We start from the raw sequence: 24,516 nt of genomic DNA, 5'->3' as shown, positions 1-24,516 counted from the left end.
TTACTATCACAATGAAACAATTCAAAATTAGTAAATTTGTTCGTTAACTTAGTTTTTATAATTATCAGATGCAAATTCGTAAATATGGGTGAACATTCGGATTTCGTATCACTTTTTTGCCTAATTCAATCAGATTTGAAAATTTGAATTTTAAGATACTATAAATCAGAACCAATTCAGAATATCCAAAATCCAAATCCAAAAAAAAATTACAACAAAGTCGGAACTAAACGAATAATTCTAAAAATATCGGAATAACTAAAATGAAAGAATTTCATTATTATATTATATTAGAAGTATTTAAATAAAATATTATCTAGATCTAGATAAAATGTTTTATTTATCTACTGTATTAAATATTACTAGTGTTTGGATTTTGAATTTTTTTAGTTTTAAGAAAACAATTCGAATGATGATATGAACCAAATTTTAAACATTGATTTTGTGCAATTTGATTATTCTAATTACGGATATTTTGTTCATCTCGATGCAAAAACACTCCAATTCATACTGGGCTAATTATAATGGACCAATTACATTTTCTGGCCCTAATGCGTAATGGGCAACTAAAAATAAATTTGAGTGAAAGCCCATAAAATATAAGAAAATAAACTCTCTTTGAGAAGCGGAGCTGTGGAATGAGAGGCGCGGTTCTTTTGAAAGACGAAAGAGAGCGGCGATCCGTGGTGGTGGAGTGACCACCACGGTGGCCCGGAGAGAGAGATAAGACTATAAAAGTCTTTATTTAAACAATTGAGTCAAGAAAAATGAATTGGTTTGATTTATTTAGATTTTGGGCTTGTTATACTATCAGTAATGGGCCTACTAAAGTTTATTTTATTTTCAAATAATTAGCAATGGGGGCTGCAGTAATGGGCCTACTGACTTATATAGGCGCTTGACCAAAATGTATCAAGCTCGAATTAAATAAATCATGAATTACGAAAAAATCCTATATATATAGGGTTTGATACATATTTGAATAATGGGTTTTAAGTACATTTTGGTATCATAACCAAATAAATAAAATTGTAATGTACTCATATGTCTCATTCTTAAAAATAAATAAAATTGTAATGTACTCATATGTCTCATTCTTATTAAAAATAAAACGTTTCCACAAATGAAAACAATATTATTTCTATTTTTTTTATCTCTCTTACTTTTTTCTCTCCTTATTAACTCATAAAACTACACTACTTAAAATCTCATACTGAAAAATAAATGTTTCATTTTTAACGGGACTGAAGGAGTATAAATTAATATAATCAACTTGACTTTTAATCAACTAATAGGCAAAACTAAAGAAAAAATAACTCGAGCAAAGAAAACTTGGCAGCTTCAATGCAATCAACAACTCTTTTCTTCCCCGTCTTGAAATATAAATACTCCCTCATCCTACATTAACTGAATCGTATTTCTCTTTTTTAGAATGTTCAGAGATAAATGAGTATTACTTACTCCCTTTGTCCATAAAGATAGACCACATTTGTCATTTTTTATTGTCCACTAAAAAAAGATCAGGTTTGAAAAAAGATCACACGTTTGCTACCTAACACAATTAACACTATACTAATAATATCGAACTTGAAGAAATTTTCATTTCTATGCAATATTAAGTTTTCACGACCAAGTTTATACTTAAAAGTTTTATGGTAATGAAAAATCTCAGGTTATTTTCCCATGTAGTTGTTGCAGAGAGATCGAATTTCCATTGTATTAACCAACTATTGTATTAACCAACTATGTAAGACTGCACACCCTTCACCACAGAAACAATTCTAACGTCATTCAACATTTAGCCCACGTTATATAATTACTACAGATTTGGATCAATTATTTATTTGCTTGATTAAATAATTAATAGACGGCTCTTAAAAATAAAACGTTACATGTATTAGTAATTTATTTAAATGTGATAATGAAAAGCACAGTTAGGACATAGTCTATATTAAAACAGAAAGCCCACAAAAATATTCAAAAAGCCCACACAATGCTATATAATTGAAAAGCCCACCTCGTTCACTTAATTTCTTTTAACTTGAATTTTCTTTTTAATCTTAATGGGCTAAAACAATTCATATATCCTTATGGAAATGGTAACTGATTGGCGTTGAGGTGGAGAGATTTACGGATCAGACGTGGATTAGGAAATTAAAGATTTGTTGGGCTACAATTTAAAATGAAAAGCTAATTTTGGGCCTTCTCAATTGTGGCCTCAAAAAGAATTGGGCTATAATAAAGTAAAACAAATAAACGTGGCGATTGACTACAAATTTATGCCCAAATTGGGAAGTAGTAGGGGTGTGCATTCGGGTTTCGGTTCGGTTTTTTGCCAAAACCGAACCAAAACCGAAAAACCGAATTTAGTTCAAAATCCAAACCGAACCGAACCCGAAAAACCTAAACCGAAAAACCCGAACAAAACCGAAAACCCGAAAAAAAACCGAAAAACATGAAAAAAAATAAATATAATATAAATATATATTTATATATGTGTATTTTATTTTATTTTATATATACTAATAGAATATTTATATTTAATATAAAATTAATAATACATATAATATATATTATATAGTAGAGTATATTAAAAGAATATATATATTATATACATAATATAATATATTAAATTAATAGAATATACATATAATTCGGTTTTTCGGTTTTTTGGTTTTTTTTCTTCGCCCGAACCGAACCGAAAAATCAAAATTTTTTTATTTTTAAAACTGAACCGAACCGAAAAACCGAACCGAATTTCAAAATTTCGGTTTGGTTCGGTTCGGATATTCGGTTTCGGGTTTTTTTGCTCACCCCTAGGAAGTAGTATAAAGATCGTTCCCAGCCAAAATAGCCCTAGATACACGATGAAATAAAACTTTGTTAGTAAAACAATTTCCCCTAAGTAATTGATTGGGATTGAAAATAATTAATATAAAATATTTAATAAACCTATTAAAAATTCAAAAAACAAAATTTGGCTTAAAAGCTCTATTGGATATGAATTTAGACCCAAAATGAGCAGCATCATAGACGACACACTAGAATATTTAAACACTGCATTTTGGGAGGCGAGCAATGCAGCAAAATCGAGCAATGGATAAGTCTTGCTATTCCACAACTGAAAATGAGAAAGACAATGGGTATTCACATCCTCTTCAATTAATAATCCCATCATTAAAAAGCAGAGAAAGTAAAGAGAATTGCAATGTGAGGATGTTTCTTACCAGTAAACATGAAGACAGGTTGAGCAGTTCAAATGGACACTTTAGAGGCACCCACTCATCAAACTCTTAGTATGTTTTCTCCTTCTCCCTTTAACTATCAAACACAAAAATGATTAATGGAGAAAAAGGTTAAAATCAACAAGTCACTGAAAGTCAATATAATGTGGTGGTGAGGAAATAGACATTCAACTGTTTCTATTAAAAGGAAACAAGAAAATGTATTCATACTCACCTATTCTGTCTCCATCAATCTGAATGATGCGGATATGGGAAATGTTGGGCCATTGGGAATCAGCTGCATCACTTTGTTGTTCAATACTTATTTGTGGGCAGCCCTCGATTTCTAAGATATGAAGTGATGTGAGGCCCCGCAGTGCATGTAGACGCCTTAACTTCTTGCAATTATATAAATGCAAGAGCCTTAGAGATGAGAGGTTCCCCAACCATTCAGGCAACTCTTCCATTCCATAATTCTCTATCTTTAACCAATGGATAGAGGTGAGATGTTGAATTGATTCTGGCAAATTTCCCCAACCTTCCCTCCCTTTCAATTCTAAACCCCGAAGTGAGCGGGAGTTGAATCCTTGCAATAAGCCTTCAACGCTCTCCATACATCCCTCCATACTAACATCTATGTCTAACCCATGACCAGAAAAACTTGCCATAAATTGAGAAACATTAGTAATTCGAAAATGTGTTAGACGAGGCCATTTCGGCAGATGGTCAATTATTTCGGGAAGATTCTTTAGGCTTCTTAGTTCCTTCAACTCCAGTTTCTCAAGCAAGGATCCTACCATTTCACATGGTATATACAGCAAAGCTTTGCATTCCCAAATCCCCAATGTTTTAAGACATGTGAGGCTTCCTTGTGATTGTTGTGCACCAATATCTGATACTCGTTCCAAATTTGGACAGTAGGTTATAATCAACTTCTCCAAAGAATTGAGGGTGCCTAGACCCTCTGGTAGTTCTCTCAAGTTGGAACACATTCTTATACTTAACTCCAAGAGATTGGGATGGTTATAGAATAGCCAATTTGGGAGATATTCCAGATCATCTATTCCTTCTATCCAAAGCTCTGTTAGCAACTTTAGTTTCGTCTTGAATATGCATCTTAAAGGCATGCTCCCAGTCCCCTTGATGATCAAACTTTTGAGGCATGACCACGAATAATTAGGAAAAGTCATCAATTGCTTGCACTTAGAGATCTCCAAGTGTTGGAGGTTAGGAAACACCTTCACATCACTTGCACCTGCAGATTCTTCTTCTGCCCACTCTGCAAGATTAGGCATGTCATCCAACACAAGCCTTTCTAGAGCTGGAAAAACAATACGTGTCTCCTCATTCATTAATCCATAGAAAGAAGAATTAATGGACTTCAAGTTTGTCAATTCTTCTAACCAGAGAGACTTGAGATTTGGCAACTGCCCAAACATTGGGATTTCTTCACATTCTGAGCACTTGGAGAGTTTTATCTCAATCAACTTATTAAGTGGTATCCAACAGCCTTGAGTTACATTTTCAACTGCCATCTTCTGGGTCCATGACGGAAATTTTTTGCCTTTGAATCCTTCAATTTGTAGCTTCTTCAGATTAGAGTGAGGTTGGAGGCCTTCCAACACATTCTCATCATTTGTAGCTTCAACTTCTCTATCATCATCCCATCTCAAACACAAATCCAATATTTTTGACTTGTTAGATAGACTTGCTTTCTCAGCCTCTTCCTCGTTTTCAACCCTTTCAAGCTTATAAATTTCCAATTTTCCTTTGAGACCATTCATACTCCCGAGCTCTTCAATTTTGCATCCATTCTTTTTGCCAACATTAAAATACTCTAGCGTCCGGAGAGAAGTTAAATTCCCAATCCCGGCAGGCAACTTTGCAAAGGAATTGATATAAAGATGCCTTAAATTAATCAAGTACTTCAGAGTACTAGGCAGTTCCCACAAGCTTTCTGAACATGCGTTTAATGTTTGCAACTTATGGAAGTCACCAATCCAGTCCGGCAAGTATTCGATAAGCGTCAACGAAATATCAAGTTTCCTTAAATGTATCAACTTTCTTATCGAACTTGGCAACTTTTCACATCCAATATCTGCAAGAATTAAAACATGTAGACGCTCGAAATCTGCAAATTTGTTACGATAAATGTATCCCTCGATCAATAACGTACGTAGATATTTTGCCACTTCTTTTGGAATACGACTTTCTCCATCATGTATCATGTATCTCACTCGGCTCCCGCCTTCTGTATTATTAGAAGACCCTGAAATTGAACATGCGAGATCATGCACAAGATCGTGCATCACACAACTCTCTACATTTCCATAATCATCTCTTTCTGCAACTTGTAGTAGAGAGTTGTGCAAAAGAACTTTCATAAATTTGTCGCCCAAGCACTCCATCTCATTGTTTCCATTAGCTTCAAGAAATCCTTCTGCCATCCAATACTCAATCAGTTCCTGACTTTTGATTTTGCGACCTTTAGGAAAGACCGAACAACATGCAAAACACTTCTTGAGTGACGGTAGAGACAAATTATCAAAGCTCAACTTCAATATCTCTGTGATACGATCCCCTTCATCATGTGAAAGCCATTTCTCTTCAATCGAGAGCCATTCTTCTTCAGATTTATTGCATAGTGCTCCACCAACTACATTGGCTGCTAATGGCAAACCTTGACATCTTGTTGCAATCTTCCTCCCTATGGCCTCAAACTCTGATGGAATATCCTCTTTTCCAAAAGTTTTTGCTTGGATTATTGACCAACAATCTTCATGTGATAATCCTTTGAGCTCATGTGTATGAAGTGATTGCATAGTTGAAGCAACTTCCATATTTCTGGTGGTAATAACAATTGCATTCCTCTTGGTAGAAGTAACGCCAACCAAAGAATTAATAAAATCATCCCATTTGGGACGATCTTGATTCCAAACATCATCAAGAATTAGAAGATAAGTTTTGTCAGTCAAAGCTCCTTGAAGCTTTTTCATAATATCTTCCCTACTCTCAACTTCAACTTTATCAGTAGAAGTTAAGCATTTGAGGATTTTCTTGAAAAGAGTGATTGAATCAAAAATTTGAGAAACATGCACCCAATTATGTGAACCAAAGTGATTTTTTATCTTTGGATGATGAAAGACATTTCTAGTCAAAGTTGTCTTCCCCAATCCTCCCATTCCAACAATGGCAAAGATAGAAATTACACGTTCATCAGTTGTGGTACTAGTGTTAATAATCTCAACTATTTCCGACACCAACTCATCTCTTCCAATGAAAATTGGATCATGTGAGAAGGAATCGGTTTCAAAAGTAGGCAAAGTTTGCTCACCATTGGAAATCCTCCCTTGGAGGCCAAGCCCGGCTCCCTCTTTGTAAATGGACTCCAAATTCTCATTGATTTCTTGGATTTTAAGAGCTATATTTCTGGGATGCGCAATATGACTCAAAGATGAGAAGCATGATAGTACCTTTTCTTTCATGGGTTTGATGGACTTGATTCGTTTGGAGAGAAGATGATAGTTGAGTTCATCCAAAACGTTGTCAGCATCAAACGCCACATCTTCGAGCTTCCTCAGCCAGCTTTTGACAGCCCCACCGGGAATGGTACGGCTCTCAGCATCGTTCAACAATTGTTGGATCGTATCTAAACTCCCAGCTAGCTTTGCTGCTTCTTTGTCGAGACCTCGGATCAGTGAGATCTCTGTCTTGGAATGGTCGATGAGGTTTTGAACTAAAACTTTAATGACGGCGGCGACAGCTTCTCCTTCCATTGTTTGAGTTTGTAACTGATTCAGAAAGAGGCAAAGAATGAATTGGTATAGAGAGAAGGAGAGAGCTGCAATCGAAAGTGATAAGAATAATTGTGGTGAGCTGCAGTATAGTTTACACTTCACACTTTACAGCCTTCCATTCAAGATACTTTGCTTTCATTTTCATACTACTGTTATTTTAATTCTTGCCTACAACTTTTTTTTTAATCTTGATAAAAGGATTGAGAATTGTAATTACTGAATGGAAAATGCTACTGATCGAGAGTTGAATATACGCGCCATCCTGTTACCAAAAACAAAAATACAAATAATGTTAAACAACTTCTCTAACACAGAGAGTTAAACGAAAGTTTAAATCTTTTAGATGGCGTAAGTTTGGCAGAGTTATTATATGATCATTATTTATAACTTAATTAATTCGTAATAGTATTTTTTAAGATTAAACAAAAATACTTTTTAATTAAAAGGAAAAGTATGGGCTCATTTTCTGCACAGAATAGGATCCCATTCCCTTTAATATTTTATTATGCATATGCTTATCTTGTGGGCTAACTTTATAAATATGCTAATCTTGTGTAGGCTAACTTTCATTCAAGTATGCTTTTCTTTTTCATTTTCTTATATTTTTTAATTCTTCCAAGCAACTTTTTTGTTTTAGTTTAAAATTTAGTTGTGGTTCGACGACCAGATATAATAAACATACGGAGTATTATATATCTATTGAAATTTTTTATTTAATAAAGATTTGTTCAAACTCTCGTAACAAAGTTTCTTCCCATAAAAGGTGGAGTTTGACTTGAACCAATTTGCTTGTGATGAGTAGTTATTGTTTTAAGGGCAAACTGCCTTAATAGTCACAAACTTTTTAATTTCCGATTTTTTCCCATGAACTAAAAAATTGGCGTATAATGTCATGAACTTTATATTCGATTGCCATTTTTCCATGACTGATTTTCCGGCCATGAAGCAAGCTTACGTGTCTATTTAAGTTGACGTGGCTGCTGAGCGTATAAGTTGACGTAGGTGCTGACGTGCAAATTGCCCAAAAAGTCAAACTATTCCCATTTTCCGGGTTTTCCCATGAACTAAAAAATTATTCTGCTGACATGTCCTTTTAAGCTGACGTGGTTGCTGAGCGAGTGCTGAGTGTGTACTGACGTGTTAAAATTAAGCTTACTCGTATTTTAACCCACAAAATCCCCAAATTTACCCTAATTCACACTCCATTTTCTTACCCTAAATTCATCCCCAAATTCCTTTCATTTCACTCTCAAATCGGTGCCGACGACAATGAGTACGACGGCGGCGAGGGGCTTTTGCGTGCGGCAGAGAGTCACTTTCCTGTTTTTTTAAAGCTGCCACGTCGACTGACCGCGACTTCTTCCTGCCCCACTTCCTACACAGGATAAATAATAGTAACAGCAGGAGAAACCGCCCTAAAACAGATCCAAATGCATTTCCCGCAATGGAGCCGCCAGATAGCTTCTTCTCCCCTTCACCTCCGCCACTCGTAGAAATAGCCGGAGTTTTGGGGCACACGGTGTCAAGAGGCTTCCCACAAAGAGAAATGTCGAGAAGTTATTTCTTCGATTTTCCTACAAGGCCTTTTGGAATGAAATCGTTTAATTTGTTGAAAGATACGTTGAATTGGTCAAGATTTGGGAGCTAGAATGATTATTCTAAAAAAACAAAATTGAGATTGAAACCATACATTCAAACCAGAAAATTCACTAATTTTGAACAAATCAAAAAATCGCACTTTCAATCAAAATTGACCAAAAATCGATTGTTTGATATGGTAAAAATTTGAAATTGGATTACGACAGAAATCCTGGGAGAAGAAATCGCGACGGGAGAATGGGAAAAGTTCGTGGGAAAAACCGGAAAATAGGAAAAGTTTGTGACTTTTAGGGCTAACGAATTTCCGGCGTTTTCCACGTCAGATTTCAGGCTTTCCACGTGCGCAAGATTTCGACCAGAAAACTCTAGGATCGGGTCAAATGGGAAATTCCAACAACCTGGTAAAGTTCATGACATTATACGCCAATTTTTTAGTTCGTGGAAAAAACCGGAAAATGAAAAAAGTTAAATAACTTTTAGTGCAGTTTGCCCTTGTTTTAATGAGGAAACTTATTTATCAATAATACGGATATTGGTCTTAAATATATTGGAATATTTTTGGTACTTTATACTAATCTTAAAAGTGATCTTAAGCTTACTATTACGATGTCGAGATAGTGATGGAGTTAGAATTTTGGGGAAGTGATTGGATTGGATTAGTACTTCCCCCGTCCCTAAAAATTTGTCACCTATTTCCTTTTTCATTCGTCCCTAAAAATTTGTCACCTTTCACTTTTACCATTTTTTTGTTGTGGACTCTACATTCCACTAACTCATTCACACTCACATTTTATTATAAAACTAATATATAAAAGTAGGACTCACATGACACCAAATTTTTCAACCCACTTTCTATTATATTTCTTAAAACTCATGCCGGGTCAAATGCTGATGAATTATTAGGGACGAAGGGAGTATTATTGTGTATGAGATTTTATTTGGGTGTTTTGAATTTTATTTCACAGTTTATAGTGTATATTGTTAGAATTCTATTTACTACTAGTATTTTTGGATCAAGAACGAAAATGGGCCTATTTGTTACAAATTTTTTGTTTGGGCTATGAACAGAATATCCAAACTATAGCATCTGTTTATAGTTATTGTTTCATTTGTGTATTGGGCCTCATCCATAGAGTCTAAAGCAGTGTTTTAAAAACCGGACCGGCCGGGGCCGGCCGGTCAGACCGTGAACCGGAAACCGATTTTTCACTTTTTCAAAATATTTTTTAAAAATTTGTTGTTGTTAGGACTTGAACACATAACCTCATCTCTAAATACCAACTTCTTTACCACTCCACCACATGGTCATTTTGAAATATTATGAACATTAATTATCCTTATACATTAAATTTGAAATTCTTTTTCCACCGAAACTAATAATTCATTTTAATTTTGTATTCTTTTAAGATAATTCATTTTAATTTTATATTCTTTTAAGAAATTGTTAATTATAATATTTTTCTTGTATTTTAATTATATTTTTACAATCACTAATATTTTACAATATAGGAGTATATAATTATACATAGAGTTTAATACTAGTTTTTAATATTGTATTCATTAAATATTCTAATATACTAGTACAAGACTTGTTTTCTATAATAATACTATTAAATGTATAATACTATATTATTTATTGATAAAACATATAATTAAATTTTATTATTTACTACTAAATAAATAAATATATATGTATAAACAGTGTTCCGGTTCAACTAATGGTTCGACCAGTGAACCGGTTGAACCAGTGAACCAGTAACGACTCCGGTTCGCTTGCCGGTCCGATTTTTAAAACATTGGTCTAAAGGGTCGTAATTTTTGAATTAGAGTGTCAATTTATGCATCACGAATTGTAATTAAATATTTATTATTAATTAAATTATTTTATCAATCTTGTCTTGTCATTCAAACTCATGTAAACATGTACTATTTCTCATATTAGCACAATTGTATAAATTATATTCTCTCCGTCCCACAACAATATGCACTTTTTTCTTTCTAATCCGTTCCACAAGAATATGCATTATTTTAATTTTGAAAACTCTTTTATCTTTAATAAGGTGGGATCCATTTTTCACTAACAATACTTTAATTATTTTATCTTTCTACCTTTTACTTTATCAATTTAGCATTAAAGCCAGAACCGAACCCAAATGGTATATTCTTTTGGGACGAGGGGGGGGGGGGGGGGCGTATTTGACTTCGATTTCCATTGATATATATCTCTGTAGGGATGTGGTCAATTGCTAACTAATTAGCAATCCAAAATTAAGACCAATTTTTAACCGTTAGATTAGGATATATAGTGGTTGATATAATGTCAAGTGGATTATATTTTAAATTTAAATAATTATTAAATAAAATTAAAGGGTATTAATGAAAATTTTCTCTTATAAAAATTAACCTAAAACTTTAAATTTACGTAACTCTCTTGATTTAAATTATTTTTTCGCAAAAAACATATCAAATTAAAGGTAATTGTATAAGGATTCTAACGAGATCTCAATTGCATATGTTTCGACGACGTTCGGATGATGAAATTTTATGATTTTTATTTCAGTTTTCGTACATGTTGATAAACAGATTTTTGTCAACAAATACATCAAAAAATCTCAATATAATGCATGTAAAATCTCAATAAAACTATGTTGATATTTTCGTATACTTGTGTTGAAATACTAAGCCATATGTATCGTCTCTGTACCGTTCCAATTTTATAAACGAACCAGAGTATCAATATATACAACTTGACATTGCCTTACGATTACGAAAAATCCGTAAAATTAAACCATCCATTTCATTGTGAAGAATCAATCAAGGATAAAAAAGCTTAGCAAAGAGAAGCTCATTCCAAGTATCTTGAAGTCCAGGCAAACACCAATGAACACAATCCGCGTAGCTCACCGGGTTGGCCAGCTGCTCGGGCGTTAAAGGGTCCCATTGCTTCTTATGAATAGAAGTGTGCGCATCCTTTCTATAGCTCGACATCTGCGTGATGTTGAGCAACGTTATCGGATATCTCGACTTCCTGAACTCTTCCTCTATCACGGCCATCACATTCTTCTTACAATCCGAGCCCCAGTAGTTAGCATCATCTATCATCACTGTCTGGTTGTAGCAATTTCCCTTCTCATCACCTCCCCATTCAATAGCACTGTATAATATAATTCAATATTTTGCATTAGGCAGTGTTATTATAGAAAAAAGAGGTAATATTGTATGATCATACACTGACCTTTCGTGCACGGGCGACATGCTAGTGAAGAAGACTCTCGTCTTATTCGGATCCATGTTTTTGTTAACCCACCGCAGCATGCCCTTCATCGCCATGCGATAAGCCTCCTCGGTCGCCACCTCCGCTATGTCATTGTTTTCGTCGTCGAAGGTTCCCTGTCTGCTGGAAAAAATGATATTGACTTATAGCCAGGAGCGCACGCAGAAAAATCGACTTATAGTCAATGCTTACAGTATCTTGAACTTGAGACCTGTCCTCCACCAGATATAGGTGCTGAATACCATTATATCGGCTCCTTTCCAGTGATCGCCGTGCATGTTGATGGAGTCCTTTCGCACAACTCTGTCGCTTTGTTTTACTCTGTGTATCTTTGGATTGTCGGCATTCGACTCGAGTAGAAATGGCGCCCAGTAGAATTCTATACGAGCGTTGTAATCCTGTAAACGAGTAATTTTAAATGTCTTATCTTTTAAAGTTAAATTGTGGGGTTGTTGGCAATTGAAACATAAAAATGAATATAATAATATCCCACATCAGTATACACAAAGAGCTTAATCCACTGTATAAGTCTCATGAGCCTCTCCTCCTATCACCAATTTGTTTTAGGATGAAACCCATGGATTTCTATCAGGGGTACATATGTCAATTTTTAAATTCTTTATAGGTGGTGGCACACCAGTGCTAGTTAACTTTATCGGTACCCGAAATAAATGTGAGATTTGATATGAGGCTGAAGGAATATATGAGGTCAAAATCGAGTACCTTGGCTGTGAAAACTTTGAGCGAACGGTTCATTTCCATGGTAATGGATTTTGCATTGTTTGACGGTATGAACTTTTGTACAAGGCAGACCATCGAATAAAACTGGCCCAAAGTTAGAGAGTCGCCCACAAACATCATTCTCTTTCCTCGAAGAGTATCTAGCATTAGTGACGCATTGAAACTGTCGTGTTTCAACCGTAAGATGTTAATTTTGAGCTAACTTACATGAAATTACAATTTTAATTTAGAACATATAAATTGATAATGAAATTAAATGCAACAAAAAATTGGAATTCCACTCCTATAGAGTCGGGATTAAACTATCATTTCTAGCAGGAAATTTCAATTTTGAGGCAAAGTTTGGTTATATGAAGTTGGTTATTATGAAAATTAAAGTATATTCCATTGTAAGAATGTTATGATACTATTAAATTAATGGAGTACATAACAAAGCAAAACTTTTGTTCCATATGAGATTCCAAATGTTACATTAATTCCAAAAAAATGAAGATTTTGTTCCATATGGGACTAGAGTGCAAATGTTACATTAATTTCAAAAAAAATGCATTACTATTGTAGTCTTTTACGACTGAATGACTAAAATAGTAATTGCATTCGCTGTGAAATTAACTATATATATATATATATATATATATATATATATATATATATAAAAAGAAACCTTGGAAGAGAGCAGGCTTGAGGCTGCCATCGCCAATGCTGGTAATCCGTGTCGGTGCGGCCGTGTAACTGACACACATTGGGTGAAGAAAGGAAAGGACATTCGGCCTCCTCGTAGAGCGGGTGGTGGTCGTCCCACACCCACCGCCCACTGAAGACGTCGCAGCTGCTATCGGCCTCCCCCACCGCGAAAGCCAGCTTTTCCCCCTTCTCTAAATACCAAAACATAGTTCACTCACATATAAGTTATAGTACTCCCTGTTCGCAAAATGTTCTTCACATTTGACTCGACGCGGATTTTAAGAAATGCGAAGAAAAATTAATAGAAAAAGTTAGTATTATGTGAGTCCCATATTAATACTATTAGTTTTATAATAGAATATAGGCAAAATAAGTTAATGGAAAATAAGGTCCATTTACAAAAAATGGAAAAAAAATTAAAGTGGACAACATTTTAAGAACGGGCTGAAATGGCAAAAGTACACAACAACTCTCTTGTTGCTCGTGATAGTTTGTTAGTATTGTGTGGGTCCCATATTAATATCTATTAGTTTTATAATAGAATATGAATATAATAAGTTAATAGAAAGTGGGGTCCATTTATCAAAAATTGGAAAAAATAAAAGTGGAAAACATTTTGCGGACAGAATGAATGACAAAAGTGGACAATATTTCACAGACGGAGGGAGTAACATATTAGCCCTTAAGCCTGACCCGACCCGACTTGACCCAACTCGACTCAAAACATGACAACTCACTTGTTGTCCATGACGATCTCAGGTAAGCGCGGTAGTCCTCGTTGTAGAGGATTGTCATGAACAGAATGAGGGCCGTTATGGTGAAGAAGTACGGTGACCGGAACCCCTTGAGGAGGAGGGCGGCTGAGGACGGCAGCGCTAACTTCATTTTACTAATATTAGCATATAAATAAGGCTGGCTTTATACCTCGCTTGTGATAAATTGTCACACGTTAATATTATGTTTGATTGCATAAACTATTCTGAATATAGATCTTAATTTACTGAGTTAACATATGCGGAGATCGGCTTCTACTCGGGCGTTACTATCAAAAATAATTTCAATATTTGCAAATTTGTTCCCTAAAACACACTCATAAACATGAATTAGGGATGGAGAAAAATATTGAAATACCGATATACCAAATGTATCGCATGGAAAAATACCAAAAATACAGAATTTTCGGCAAATCGTGATTTTCAGTACAGTATGATACCTTATCAAAGGATTTCGGTATGGATTTTCTGGTCTAATGCTCAATGGGTTACTAAAAATAAATTTGCCTTTGACAGTCGTAAGTTGGGGAAGGAGAGGCGGATGCTTGTTCGAAAGACTAACGAGAGCGGTGGTCCATGGTGGCCGAGAATGGCCACCGCGGTGGCCAAGGAGAGATAAAAGTTTTGAAGTCTTTAATTAAATAATGGGGCCAAGAAAAATAAATTGGTTTCATTTATTAAGATATTGGGCTTATTAGCACCTTGAGTGCAATCACCATGTCTTTCTTCCCCATCTTGAACTATACGACATTAATTAATTAAGTCATATTCCTTTTTGAGATGTTCTAACATAAGTGAATCGTTTTTGTTTTATGAAATCAATTAGCTAATCTCACCCACTTTATTCTTTTTATACTTATTTACTTTATTCTCTATCAATCTACAACAAGAAATGCCTCACTTACATTCTCAAAGAGGAAGTACTAATAACTCTAGATTTCTTGTGTTTACAAAGAATCAATAAAATTTCTCTCAATTTCTCAATTTATGGAGTGTCAAACCAATTATCATATATGTCCCCAATATATACAACTTCACTTTGTCTTACAATTACACAAAATCCTTGAAACCAATCATTCATTTTTGGAGAATCAATCAAGGATAAAAAAGCTTAACAAAAAGAAGTTCATTCCGAGTATCTTGAAGTCCAGGCAAACACCAATGAACACAATCCGCATAGCTCACCGGGTCGGCTAGCTGCTCGGGCGTCAAAGGGTTCCATTGCTTCTTATAAATAGAAGTGTGTGCATCCTTTCTGTAGCTCGACATCTGCGTGATGTTGAGCAACGTTATCGGATATCTTGACTTCCTAAACACTTCCCCTATCACGCTCATCACATTCTTCCGACAGTCCGATCCCCAGTAGTTTGCATCATCTATCATATCTGTCTGGTTGTAGCAATTTCCCTTCCCACCACCTCCCCATTCAATAGCTCTGCAAGATATTATTCAATATTCTGCATCACATATTTATTTATGAGTGGAAAGGAGTAATTAAATTGTGTGATCATGTTGTGATTGTCACTGACTTTATGTGAATAGGCGACATGGTGGTGGAAAAGACTCTTGTCTTGTTGGGATCATGTTTTTGTTAACCCACCACAACATGCTCTTCATCGCCATCCGGAAGGCCTCCTCCTTTGGCACCTCCGCTATGTCTTTGTCTTCGTCGTCGAAGTTTCCTCGCCTGTTTGCAAAAAAAATTGCTCTCGAAATATAGTCTCATTTTATCATTTTAGTATCTTTCCAGAAATTTTTCCTTTTTACATCTAGTCTTACAATATATTGAACTTGAGGCCAGTCATCCACCAGAGATAGGTATTGAACACCATTATGTCGACGCCTTTCCAATGCTCGCCGTGCTTGTTGATGGATCCCTTCCGAACCAACCTGTCGCTTATTTTGTGCACTATGGCACCGACTGAGTTCGACTCCAGGAGAAATGGCACCCAATAGAATTCTATTGTCGCATTGTAATCCTGTAAACGAGTCGAGCTATTTTTAATGTCTCATATTTCAATTTCGACTGTCCATTTTTCATTTATTGATTAATTTAATTTCATAAATATCGTGCCAAAAATAAATGAGACTAGAAGGAATAAATGTTGTCATAAACATGAACCTTGGCGGTAAAAACCCTAATCGAACCGTTGACGGTCATGGATTTGGCGTGGTCCGGTATTATCTTGTGGAGGAGGCAAAACATCGACACGAACTGGCCCCGGTTCAGAGAGTCGCCAACGAACATCATTCTCTTGTCTCAAAGAGTTTCTAGCATTAATGTCACGTTAAAACTGCCGTTTTTCATTTATTAGTGTAAAAATATGAAGTCATTGCATTCACAGTGAAATTAATTATACTAGTAAAAAGAGGTTTTCGGTTTATATGATAAATCGAAAAACCTTGGAAGAGAGCACGTGTGAGACTGCCATCGCCAGTGCTGGTACCCCGTGTCAGGGCAGCCGTGTTCCTGACACGTCAGCTGTGGGTTAATGTACGGACATTCCGCCTCCTTTAGAGCGGGCGGTGTTCGTCCCACACCCACCGCCCACTAAAAACGTTGCAGCCTGTCTCCCCCCACGAAAGTTAGCTTTTCTCTCTCTTTCTCTTAACACAAAAAAAAAATCAAACCCGTATTAGCCCTTATGAAAATTCAACTCAACTCGACTCGACTTGACTCAAAACACGACAACACACTCGTTCCCGATGGTGTGCTCCGGGAAGGGCGGTTGTTCTCGAATTGGACGCCGAAGATGCAGCGGAAGTTCTCGCCGTAGAGGATCATGATGAACAGAATGAAGGCTAATAGGGTGAATAAGTACCGAGACAGCCACCGCTCCTTGCGGAGGAAGGCGAAGGAGGACGGCGGCGGTGCCTTCATTTTTGAGGAATTAGTACATGGTTTGTGTGTGTGTGTGTTATAATAACCAAGTATTATGAGGTAGTTGGGGGGAATTTTTCATTGTGATGGTTTTGATTATAATAAGTAATTTAGTTTAGTTTTGCATCAATATATAATTATGGTATCATTATTTTAGATAGAACGACATTCATTAAACTCAACTTTCTAAATGAATCACTTATATTGTATGGTTGTGGAGTTGTTTTTTCAATGGTCAACCATCAACCTAAGGCCACCCGCAACGCGTTACGCGGGTGGCCCGTGTCTCCTTACACCGAGACGGAACTGGGGCGGGACGCGTTGCAGCGTCTCGTCCCGTTCCCAGCCCGTATCCCAATCGCGTGACGTCTCGCCACGCAGCGAGGCGACGTGGTGAGCTCCCAGGCGTTACGTGACGCCCACTCGCCGACCAGCGAGTGAGATACGTCACGCTGACGCAATAATTTATTTTTTTTAAAAAAATCAAAATAAAAAAAATTAAGTTGTGAAAACGGTAATGTTACCGTTTTTATAGCCGTTTCCAATTTTTTTTACTCTACAAATACTCCTAATTCATCTTCATTTCACACACAACTACACATCTATTCTTCCCAAATCATCTCCATTTCCTCTCAAATTTTCATCTCAAATCATATCTCTTTTATTCTTCCCCCAAATTTAATCGATCTCATGGATCCATATGAGCAAATGCGTCAAATAATGGAAGAATCACTTGAAGAAGATCGACGCCGGGAAGAGGAGAAAGCCGCACCGCCCCAAAGATGCTCCCGGACTTACATCCATCGTAACCAGGAGGAAGCCGCAAGGTTAGTCCGCGACTACTTCTGCGATAATCTGGTGTGGGGAGATACCTACTTTCGTCGTCGTTTCCGCATGCGGCGACTGCTATTTCTCCACATCGCGAATACATTGGCGGGCCGGGAAGAGTTCTTCCAAGAAAGGTTCGACGCCGTTGGCCGTCCCAGCCACACGACATTGCAGAAATGTACTGCAGCAATCCGTCAACTTGCGACTGGACAAACGGCGGATGTATTCGACGAATACCTCCACATTGGAGACATCACTGGGAGAATGTGCTTGCTACAATTCTGCAAAGGCGTCCGGGAAGCTTTCACCACGAATTTCTCCGGAAGCCAAGCACGACAGATTGTCAGTTCCTGCTCCGCCTTCACGAACAAGTGCATGGCTTTCCCGGGATGCTTGGCGGCGTCGACTGCATGCACTGGCAATGGAAGAATTGCCAGGTGGCGTGGAGGGGGTCGTACACGAGCGGCCACAAAGGCACCCACCCCACCGTTATACTCGAGGTCGTCGCCGACTACTGGCTATGGATCTGGCATGCGTACTTCGGGGTCACCGGCTCGAACAACGACATAAACGTGTTCCAGCAATCCGACCTCTTCACCGATGTTTTGGATGGTAAAGCATCGGCCATCAACTTCACCGCTAACAACCGGCGCTATAGAATGGGGTACTATCTTGCCGACAGCATCTACCCGAAGTGGCCAACCTTCGTGAAGACGTGCGCTAGGCCTGTGAACGCAAAGCAGACTCTTTTTGCGCAGAAGCAGGAGACTGCTCGGAAGGATGTGGAGCGGGCATTCGGGGTTCTCCAAGCGCGCTTCAACATTATCAAAGCCCCAGCTCGTTCGTGGTTCATGGAGAACATGGTCGACATCATGTATACGTGCATAATCTTGCACAACATGATTGTCCAAGACGAAGAACCCGAGGCGGGAAATTGGTTCGACCCCGAAGCCCCCAAAAGCTCAACCGCTAGTAGTCCGCCTTGAAGTGGAGTGCATCCATCTATAAAAGAACGATTGTCTATTCGGGCAAGGACACGTGACTCTTTCGCCCATGCCCAACTCCAAGATGATCTAATGGAGCACATTTGGGCAAACTTTGGCGGAGGAAATTAAATTATGTATTTTTAATTTTTTAAGGATTTTTAATTATGTTTTTTATAATTTTTTACAAATTTTATATTGTAATGTTATTTTATTTTTAATGAAGTGTGTTTTTATTAATTGAATTTGATGGAAAAAAAAATAAAAAAATGAAATTGAATTAATAGTAATTTAAGGGACGGTTAAGGGACGGAGGGTTGCAGGTTCTGTCCCTTAGTTAAGGGATGGAGTACAAAAGTACAGTGGGGCCCGCAAATAGTGTTTTAAGGGACAATTAAGGGACGGTATAGTGACAGCGTTGTGGATGGCCTAACCTACGCATGGACTTTTTTATAATTATTAAGAAATTGAAATATATCAAGATTTAGATGTTTCAACTTTTAAGAGGGGTATATACAGGGGTGTGATCCGTTGCTAACTTTTCGTAAATTGCTAACTTGCTAACTCATCAACGCAGTATATTAAAAGTGTTAATACGATCACATTAAAATGTCACCACATATTTGTGTTGACATTTTAATAAACTGTGTTGACATTTAAAGATTAATGTCAACACAATATATTAAAATGTCACTTTAATGCTTATCCTTATACATATATATTTCCCCACTTCCATATTAATTCATTGAGTTATTTAATTATTTTTTGACAATATCTTTTGTTGAAAACCAATCATATTAGTTTTATTAAACTTTATACTCTCTATACTTGTTACTATACCATCTCCTTCTATATTCTCTCCATTCAATTTACTGAACACAACTTTCTTAATCTTCGTCTCCAATGAGAAAATACCTCACAGAGACTTATCATGGATCCATGGAACCGAGGGAGTTACTAATAAAATCACAAAACCCGTACATTTCTTTTCTTTTTTGAAAAAAATGATTAAAATTTCTTCTTTGAATCCAAGAATCAATCATACCAGCAAATATACAACTTGCCTTTCCCTTAAAATTACGCAAAATCCTTGAAACCATCCATTTCATTTTTGGAGAAGGTATCAAGGATAAAAAAGATTAGCAAAAAGAAGTTCATTCCAAGTATCTTGTAGTCCAGGCAAACACCAATGAGCACAATCCGCATAGCTCACCGGGTCGGCTAGCTGCTCGGGCGTCAAGGGGCTCCACTGCTTCTTATAAATAGAAGTGTGTGCATCCTTTCTGTAGCTCGACATCTGCGTGATGTTGAGCAACGTTATCGGATATCTTGACTTCCTAAACACTTCCCCTATCACGCTCATCACATTCTTCTGACAGTCTGATCCCCAGTAGTTTGCATCATCTATCATATCTGTCTGGTTGTAGCAATTTCCCTTTTTGTCACCTCCCCATTCAATAGCTCTGTAAGATATTACTCAGTATTTTTCGCCTCAAGACAAATCTCACATATATTATAAAAGGAGTAATTAGTACTTACTTTTTGTGTCTAGGCGACATGCTGGTGAAGAAGACTCTCGTCTTGTTCGGATCCATGTTTTTCTTGACCCACCGGAGCATGCTCTTCATCGCCATCTGATAGGCGTCCTCTGATCGCATCACCACTACGTCTTTGTCTTTGTCGGCAAAGGCACCTTGTCTATTTCCAAAAAAATGGTCTCTTTTTGTCATTTTAATAACTTTAAATACTAGATCATGACATATTACACTTATTAAAGTCAAATTGTCGGAAAAACGGCTAATTTTGATCAAATTCTAGTATGTCACGCAAAAATCATGGAATTTGACTACTTTCGCAAGAACTTAGATTTGTGTTGAATTGCATCTGAAATGAAACTCTCGTAAACTCCATCTGAATATTTATATCTAAAATACTCATCAGTTTGATGATAAGCTAACACCTACTCAATACTAATCCTATTTTTTTTGTACGGAGTTAGTATTTTTTTTTCTTGAAAGATGGAAGATGGTATAGACTTACAATATATTTATCTTGGGCTCTATCGTCCACCAGAGATAGGTGTTGAACACCATTATGTCGACTCCTTTCCAGTGATTGCCATGCTTGTTGATAGAGCCCTTCCGCACCAACTTCTCACTTACTCTGTGCATAATGGCGTCGTCAGAGTTCGACTCTAGGAGAAATGGCGCCCAATAGAATTCTATTGTCGCATTGTAATCCTATAAATGAATTGAGCTATTTTAAATGTCTCATTTTCCAATTTGAATTTTCCCGCTACATTATAACCTAGAATTAGGGATACAGGGGTGCGTTATAATGCTAGCTTTTCTTAAGTTGCTAACTTGCCAACTTATTAACGTAGTGTATTAAAAATGTCAACAGGATCACATTAAAATGTCAACACATATTTGTGTTGACATTTTATTAAACTGTGTTGATATTTAAATATTAATGTCACCACAATGTATTAAAATATCAACTTAAGTTTATGTTGACATTTCATTATCATCGTGTTTACATTTTTAATACACTACGTTGATAAATTAACAAGTTAGCAACTTAAGAAAAGTTATCAACGGATCACACGGGTACATACGACATTTTTTATATGTAGTGGAATGCCAATTGTTAATCTTATTGACTTTGTCTGATATAGTAATAAATATTTGTGCCTAAAAGAAATGAGCCAAATAGCATTGATCACGAACCTTGGCTGTGAAAACCGTGAGGGAACCATTGGTGATAATGGATTTCCGGCCATCGGGTATGATCCTGTGGATGAGGCACACCATAGAAACGAACTGGCCCCGGTTTATAGAGTCGCCCACGAACATCATTCTTTTGTCTCGAAGAGTTTCTAGCATTAATGTCGCGTTGAAACTGCATTGTTTCAAGCATGAGGTGTTAACTTTGAGCCAAAGTTAATTACATAATGTTGGTTGTCGAGAAAATTACTATATATGTTCACCAATAGTTGAGACATTTTTCAGCAGGAGATAAAATACGTTCAGAAATATATGTTTATTGTGTTAAACATGTAGAATAGAATAATGTTACCACATGTAGAATGACTTAATTTTGTTGGAACTTTCCACAATGGAAAAAACGACTCAGAACGGGGTGTATATATTCTTTTGTAAGAATGTATAGATAGGGGTGCGTTATGGTGACATCACTCTTAAAGTGACAACGTGACAATTTTAACATGCAATCTGCAATGCATATGCAAGCAATATGTAATACATAGGCAACCAATTCGACATATGGTTCCAAGCAATATGAGATATGAAATCAGAGCACTATGATGCCACCATAGTTGAAATGACAATCTAGGCAAACAATCTGTAATACATAGGCAAGCATTCTGCAATACATAAGTAAGCAATACGACATATGATTTCAAGCAATTTGCAATATGAAATCAAAGATAATAAAGCAATCTACGATACATAGGCAAACAAGTCTGCCACGTGGCAGACTAAGGTTGAATCTGCTCCTAAATCTAAAGGTTGTCCCTGGTGGTACAGTGTCATCTTAAATGCTGTTGTCATTTTAACACAAACCTTTATAGATATTGTTTAACTTATTAAGTCATAATCAAGTTAAATTAATATTGAAAATAAAATGTTTGTTCATTAAAAACATCATTGCAGATTTTCGGGATTCAAAGACTAAGATAATGACTGGATTCGTAACAAAATTAATTTTACTGAAAATGAAAATTTGATGTGATTTGAATGCAGATGTTGTATTCATTCAATAAGAAATGCATCATTGTAGATTTTTGCATTCAAAATGACAAAAAAAAGTGATTGTAATTGCTATGAAACTATTTATATTAAAATTACTCCCTCCATTCCTAGTTAGTTAATTGATTCATAGAGTCATTTTCATTTCTAACAAAAATATTATATTTATCTTTCTTATTTTATTCTATCATTATTTAATATGGAATACTACATATATTTTTTCTAATCTATGTGCCAAAAAGAAACGACTCAACTAATAAAAAATGGAGATATACTTTTTATTCATGTATCATTCAAATGCAAACCATGTATTCGTACTAAAATTAATTAAATTTGTTCATCTTATTTTTCATTTAATAAGAAAATAAATCTTAGAGATTAAAGTGCTAAAAATACCTTGGAAGTGAGCAGCCGTGAGGCTGCCATCGCCAATGCTGGTAGTCCGTGTCGGGGCGGCCGTGCTCCTGACACGTCAGCTGCGGATGGATGTACGGACACTCCGCCTCCTCATACAGCGGGTGGTGCTCGTCCCACACCCACCGCCCGCTGAACACATCACACCCGCCCTCGGCCTCTCCCACCGAAAAAGCTAGCTTTTCTCCCTTCTTCTCTTATAAAAAATAAATAAAAATAAAAAATAAAATCACGCACATTAGCTCCTACACACATTCGACTCGACTCGGGTCAAAACACGAAAACTCACTTGCTCGCTCAGGTAAGGGCGGTTGTAGTCGTAAAATTGGCCGCCGAAGAAGCAGCTGAAGTCCTCGCCGTAGAGGATTGTTACGAACAAAATGAACGCGAGAAGGGTGAAGAGGTACGGCGACAGCCGCGCCCTGCGGCGGAGGGCGGCGGAGGACGGCCGCGGCGCCTTCATTTTTTGTGGTAATTTTGTTGTTTGAATGAATACAAGTGTGGATTACTTTGGAGGGTGGTTTTATTCCATTTGTTTCTTTGCTGTATGAGGAATTGTTTTGGTTATATTTAATTTGCCATATGTGAAAGTGGAAAATAAGGAATGCTAGTAATATTTTGTTTAAATCGTTTTAGTTTAGTTTTGTAACAATGTACAATTATGGTGTTAATGGAAGGTGGAGGGTGCGTTTCGATGGTTATGAAATTAATCTTGAGTTTGGATTTTGGTGACGTTATTGAGATTAAATATTTTAAAACTAATTTTGTATAATTGTGCGACAATTATTTTTTCACAGGTCAGCCATCTACCTAATCCATGGATTTTAGTAGTGGAAATTTTATTGATATTTATGACTTTAACATTATGGCAAATTGCCAGAAAATTTATGAAGTTCAAATTAAATTTTAGCTTGTTCCGTAATTTTTAAAATCGGTTAGGAAAACAACGAAATTTGAATTTATTTTTATATATTTCAAAGTGAAAGATTATGATCGCTTAAGTGTAATATATTGTTCACATTTTTCAACCAACCGATTTGGTTTTCTTAATGAATAGACAACATTTTATAACTCGTTGACTTAGTGTTTTCAATTGTCATATCAAAAACAATTTCACAAAAAAAATATCATGTAATACATTCGAATTTTATGGTTATTCTGGCTGATTGTAAAATTTGTGAGATATATTAAACTTTTGGCCAAACTTTATAATCATTCTACAATTTGTCGTTAATGATGGAAACTAACTCCACTTGTATTCAATCAATTCATTTTTATGTAATATTTGGATCAATTCATTATGTATCCAAAAGTTGTGTGCACTTTAGCAAGGAGTACTAAAATAATTTTGTAAATGAAATTATAATGTTAGTGCATAAATGACATCACTAAAATACAATTAGTATGTAGTGAAATGCAAGTTAAACTTTTATATTAATGATGAATATATAAGTGAAATGATTTGGTGAAATACACATGTACCAAAAAATAAGAGTATTGACATTTATTTCTGATGTGAGAGTATGTAATATTCATACTGATAAATAA

General features: G+C 36.1%; 3 protein-coding genes and 1 pseudogene across 3 annotated transcripts; all 4 read right to left on the bottom strand.

Moving 5' to 3' along the window:
* Positions 1-2,895: 2,895 nt before the first annotated feature.
* LOC121776349 (disease resistance protein RGA2-like) lies at positions 2,896-7,071 on the bottom strand. Its single transcript, XM_042173523.1, has 3 exons — positions 3,460-7,071; positions 3,228-3,321; positions 2,896-3,121 (listed from the first exon to the last, which is right to left on the bottom strand). Exons 1-2 carry the CDS (start codon positions 6,998-7,000, stop codon positions 3,269-3,271), a joined length of 3,594 nt encoding a protein of 1,197 aa, XP_042029457.1. The 5' UTR covers positions 7,001-7,071; the 3' UTR covers positions 2,896-3,121; positions 3,228-3,268.
* Positions 7,072-11,434: 4,363 nt separating this feature from the next.
* Positions 11,435-14,204, bottom strand: LOC121776977 (protein trichome birefringence-like 33). Its single transcript, XM_042174111.1, has 6 exons — positions 14,057-14,204; positions 13,300-13,510; positions 12,618-12,798; positions 12,087-12,292; positions 11,856-12,014; positions 11,435-11,774 (listed from the first exon to the last, which is right to left on the bottom strand). Exons 1-6 carry the CDS (start codon positions 14,202-14,204, stop codon positions 11,435-11,437), a joined length of 1,245 nt encoding a protein of 414 aa, XP_042030045.1.
* Positions 14,205-15,187: 983 nt separating this feature from the next.
* On the bottom strand, positions 15,188-16,973 carry LOC121776976 (annotated as a pseudogene).
* A 2,934-nt stretch (positions 16,974-19,907) lies between these two features.
* On the bottom strand, positions 19,908-23,431 carry LOC121776525 (protein trichome birefringence-like 33). Its single transcript, XM_042173689.1, has 6 exons — positions 23,248-23,431; positions 22,951-23,164; positions 21,514-21,685; positions 20,825-21,024; positions 20,324-20,482; positions 19,908-20,247 (listed from the first exon to the last, which is right to left on the bottom strand). Exons 1-6 carry the CDS (start codon positions 23,429-23,431, stop codon positions 19,908-19,910), a joined length of 1,269 nt encoding a protein of 422 aa, XP_042029623.1.
* Positions 23,432-24,516: the final 1,085 nt, after the last annotated feature.

This window comes from Salvia splendens, chromosome 18 (genome assembly GCF_004379255.2).
Source record: "Salvia splendens isolate huo1 chromosome 18, SspV2, whole genome shotgun sequence".
NCBI classification, from domain to species: Eukaryota; Viridiplantae; Streptophyta; class Magnoliopsida; order Lamiales; family Lamiaceae; genus Salvia; species Salvia splendens.
The sequence above is the reverse complement of the archived record's forward strand: the minus strand, read 5'-3'. Positions and strand labels throughout refer to the sequence as shown.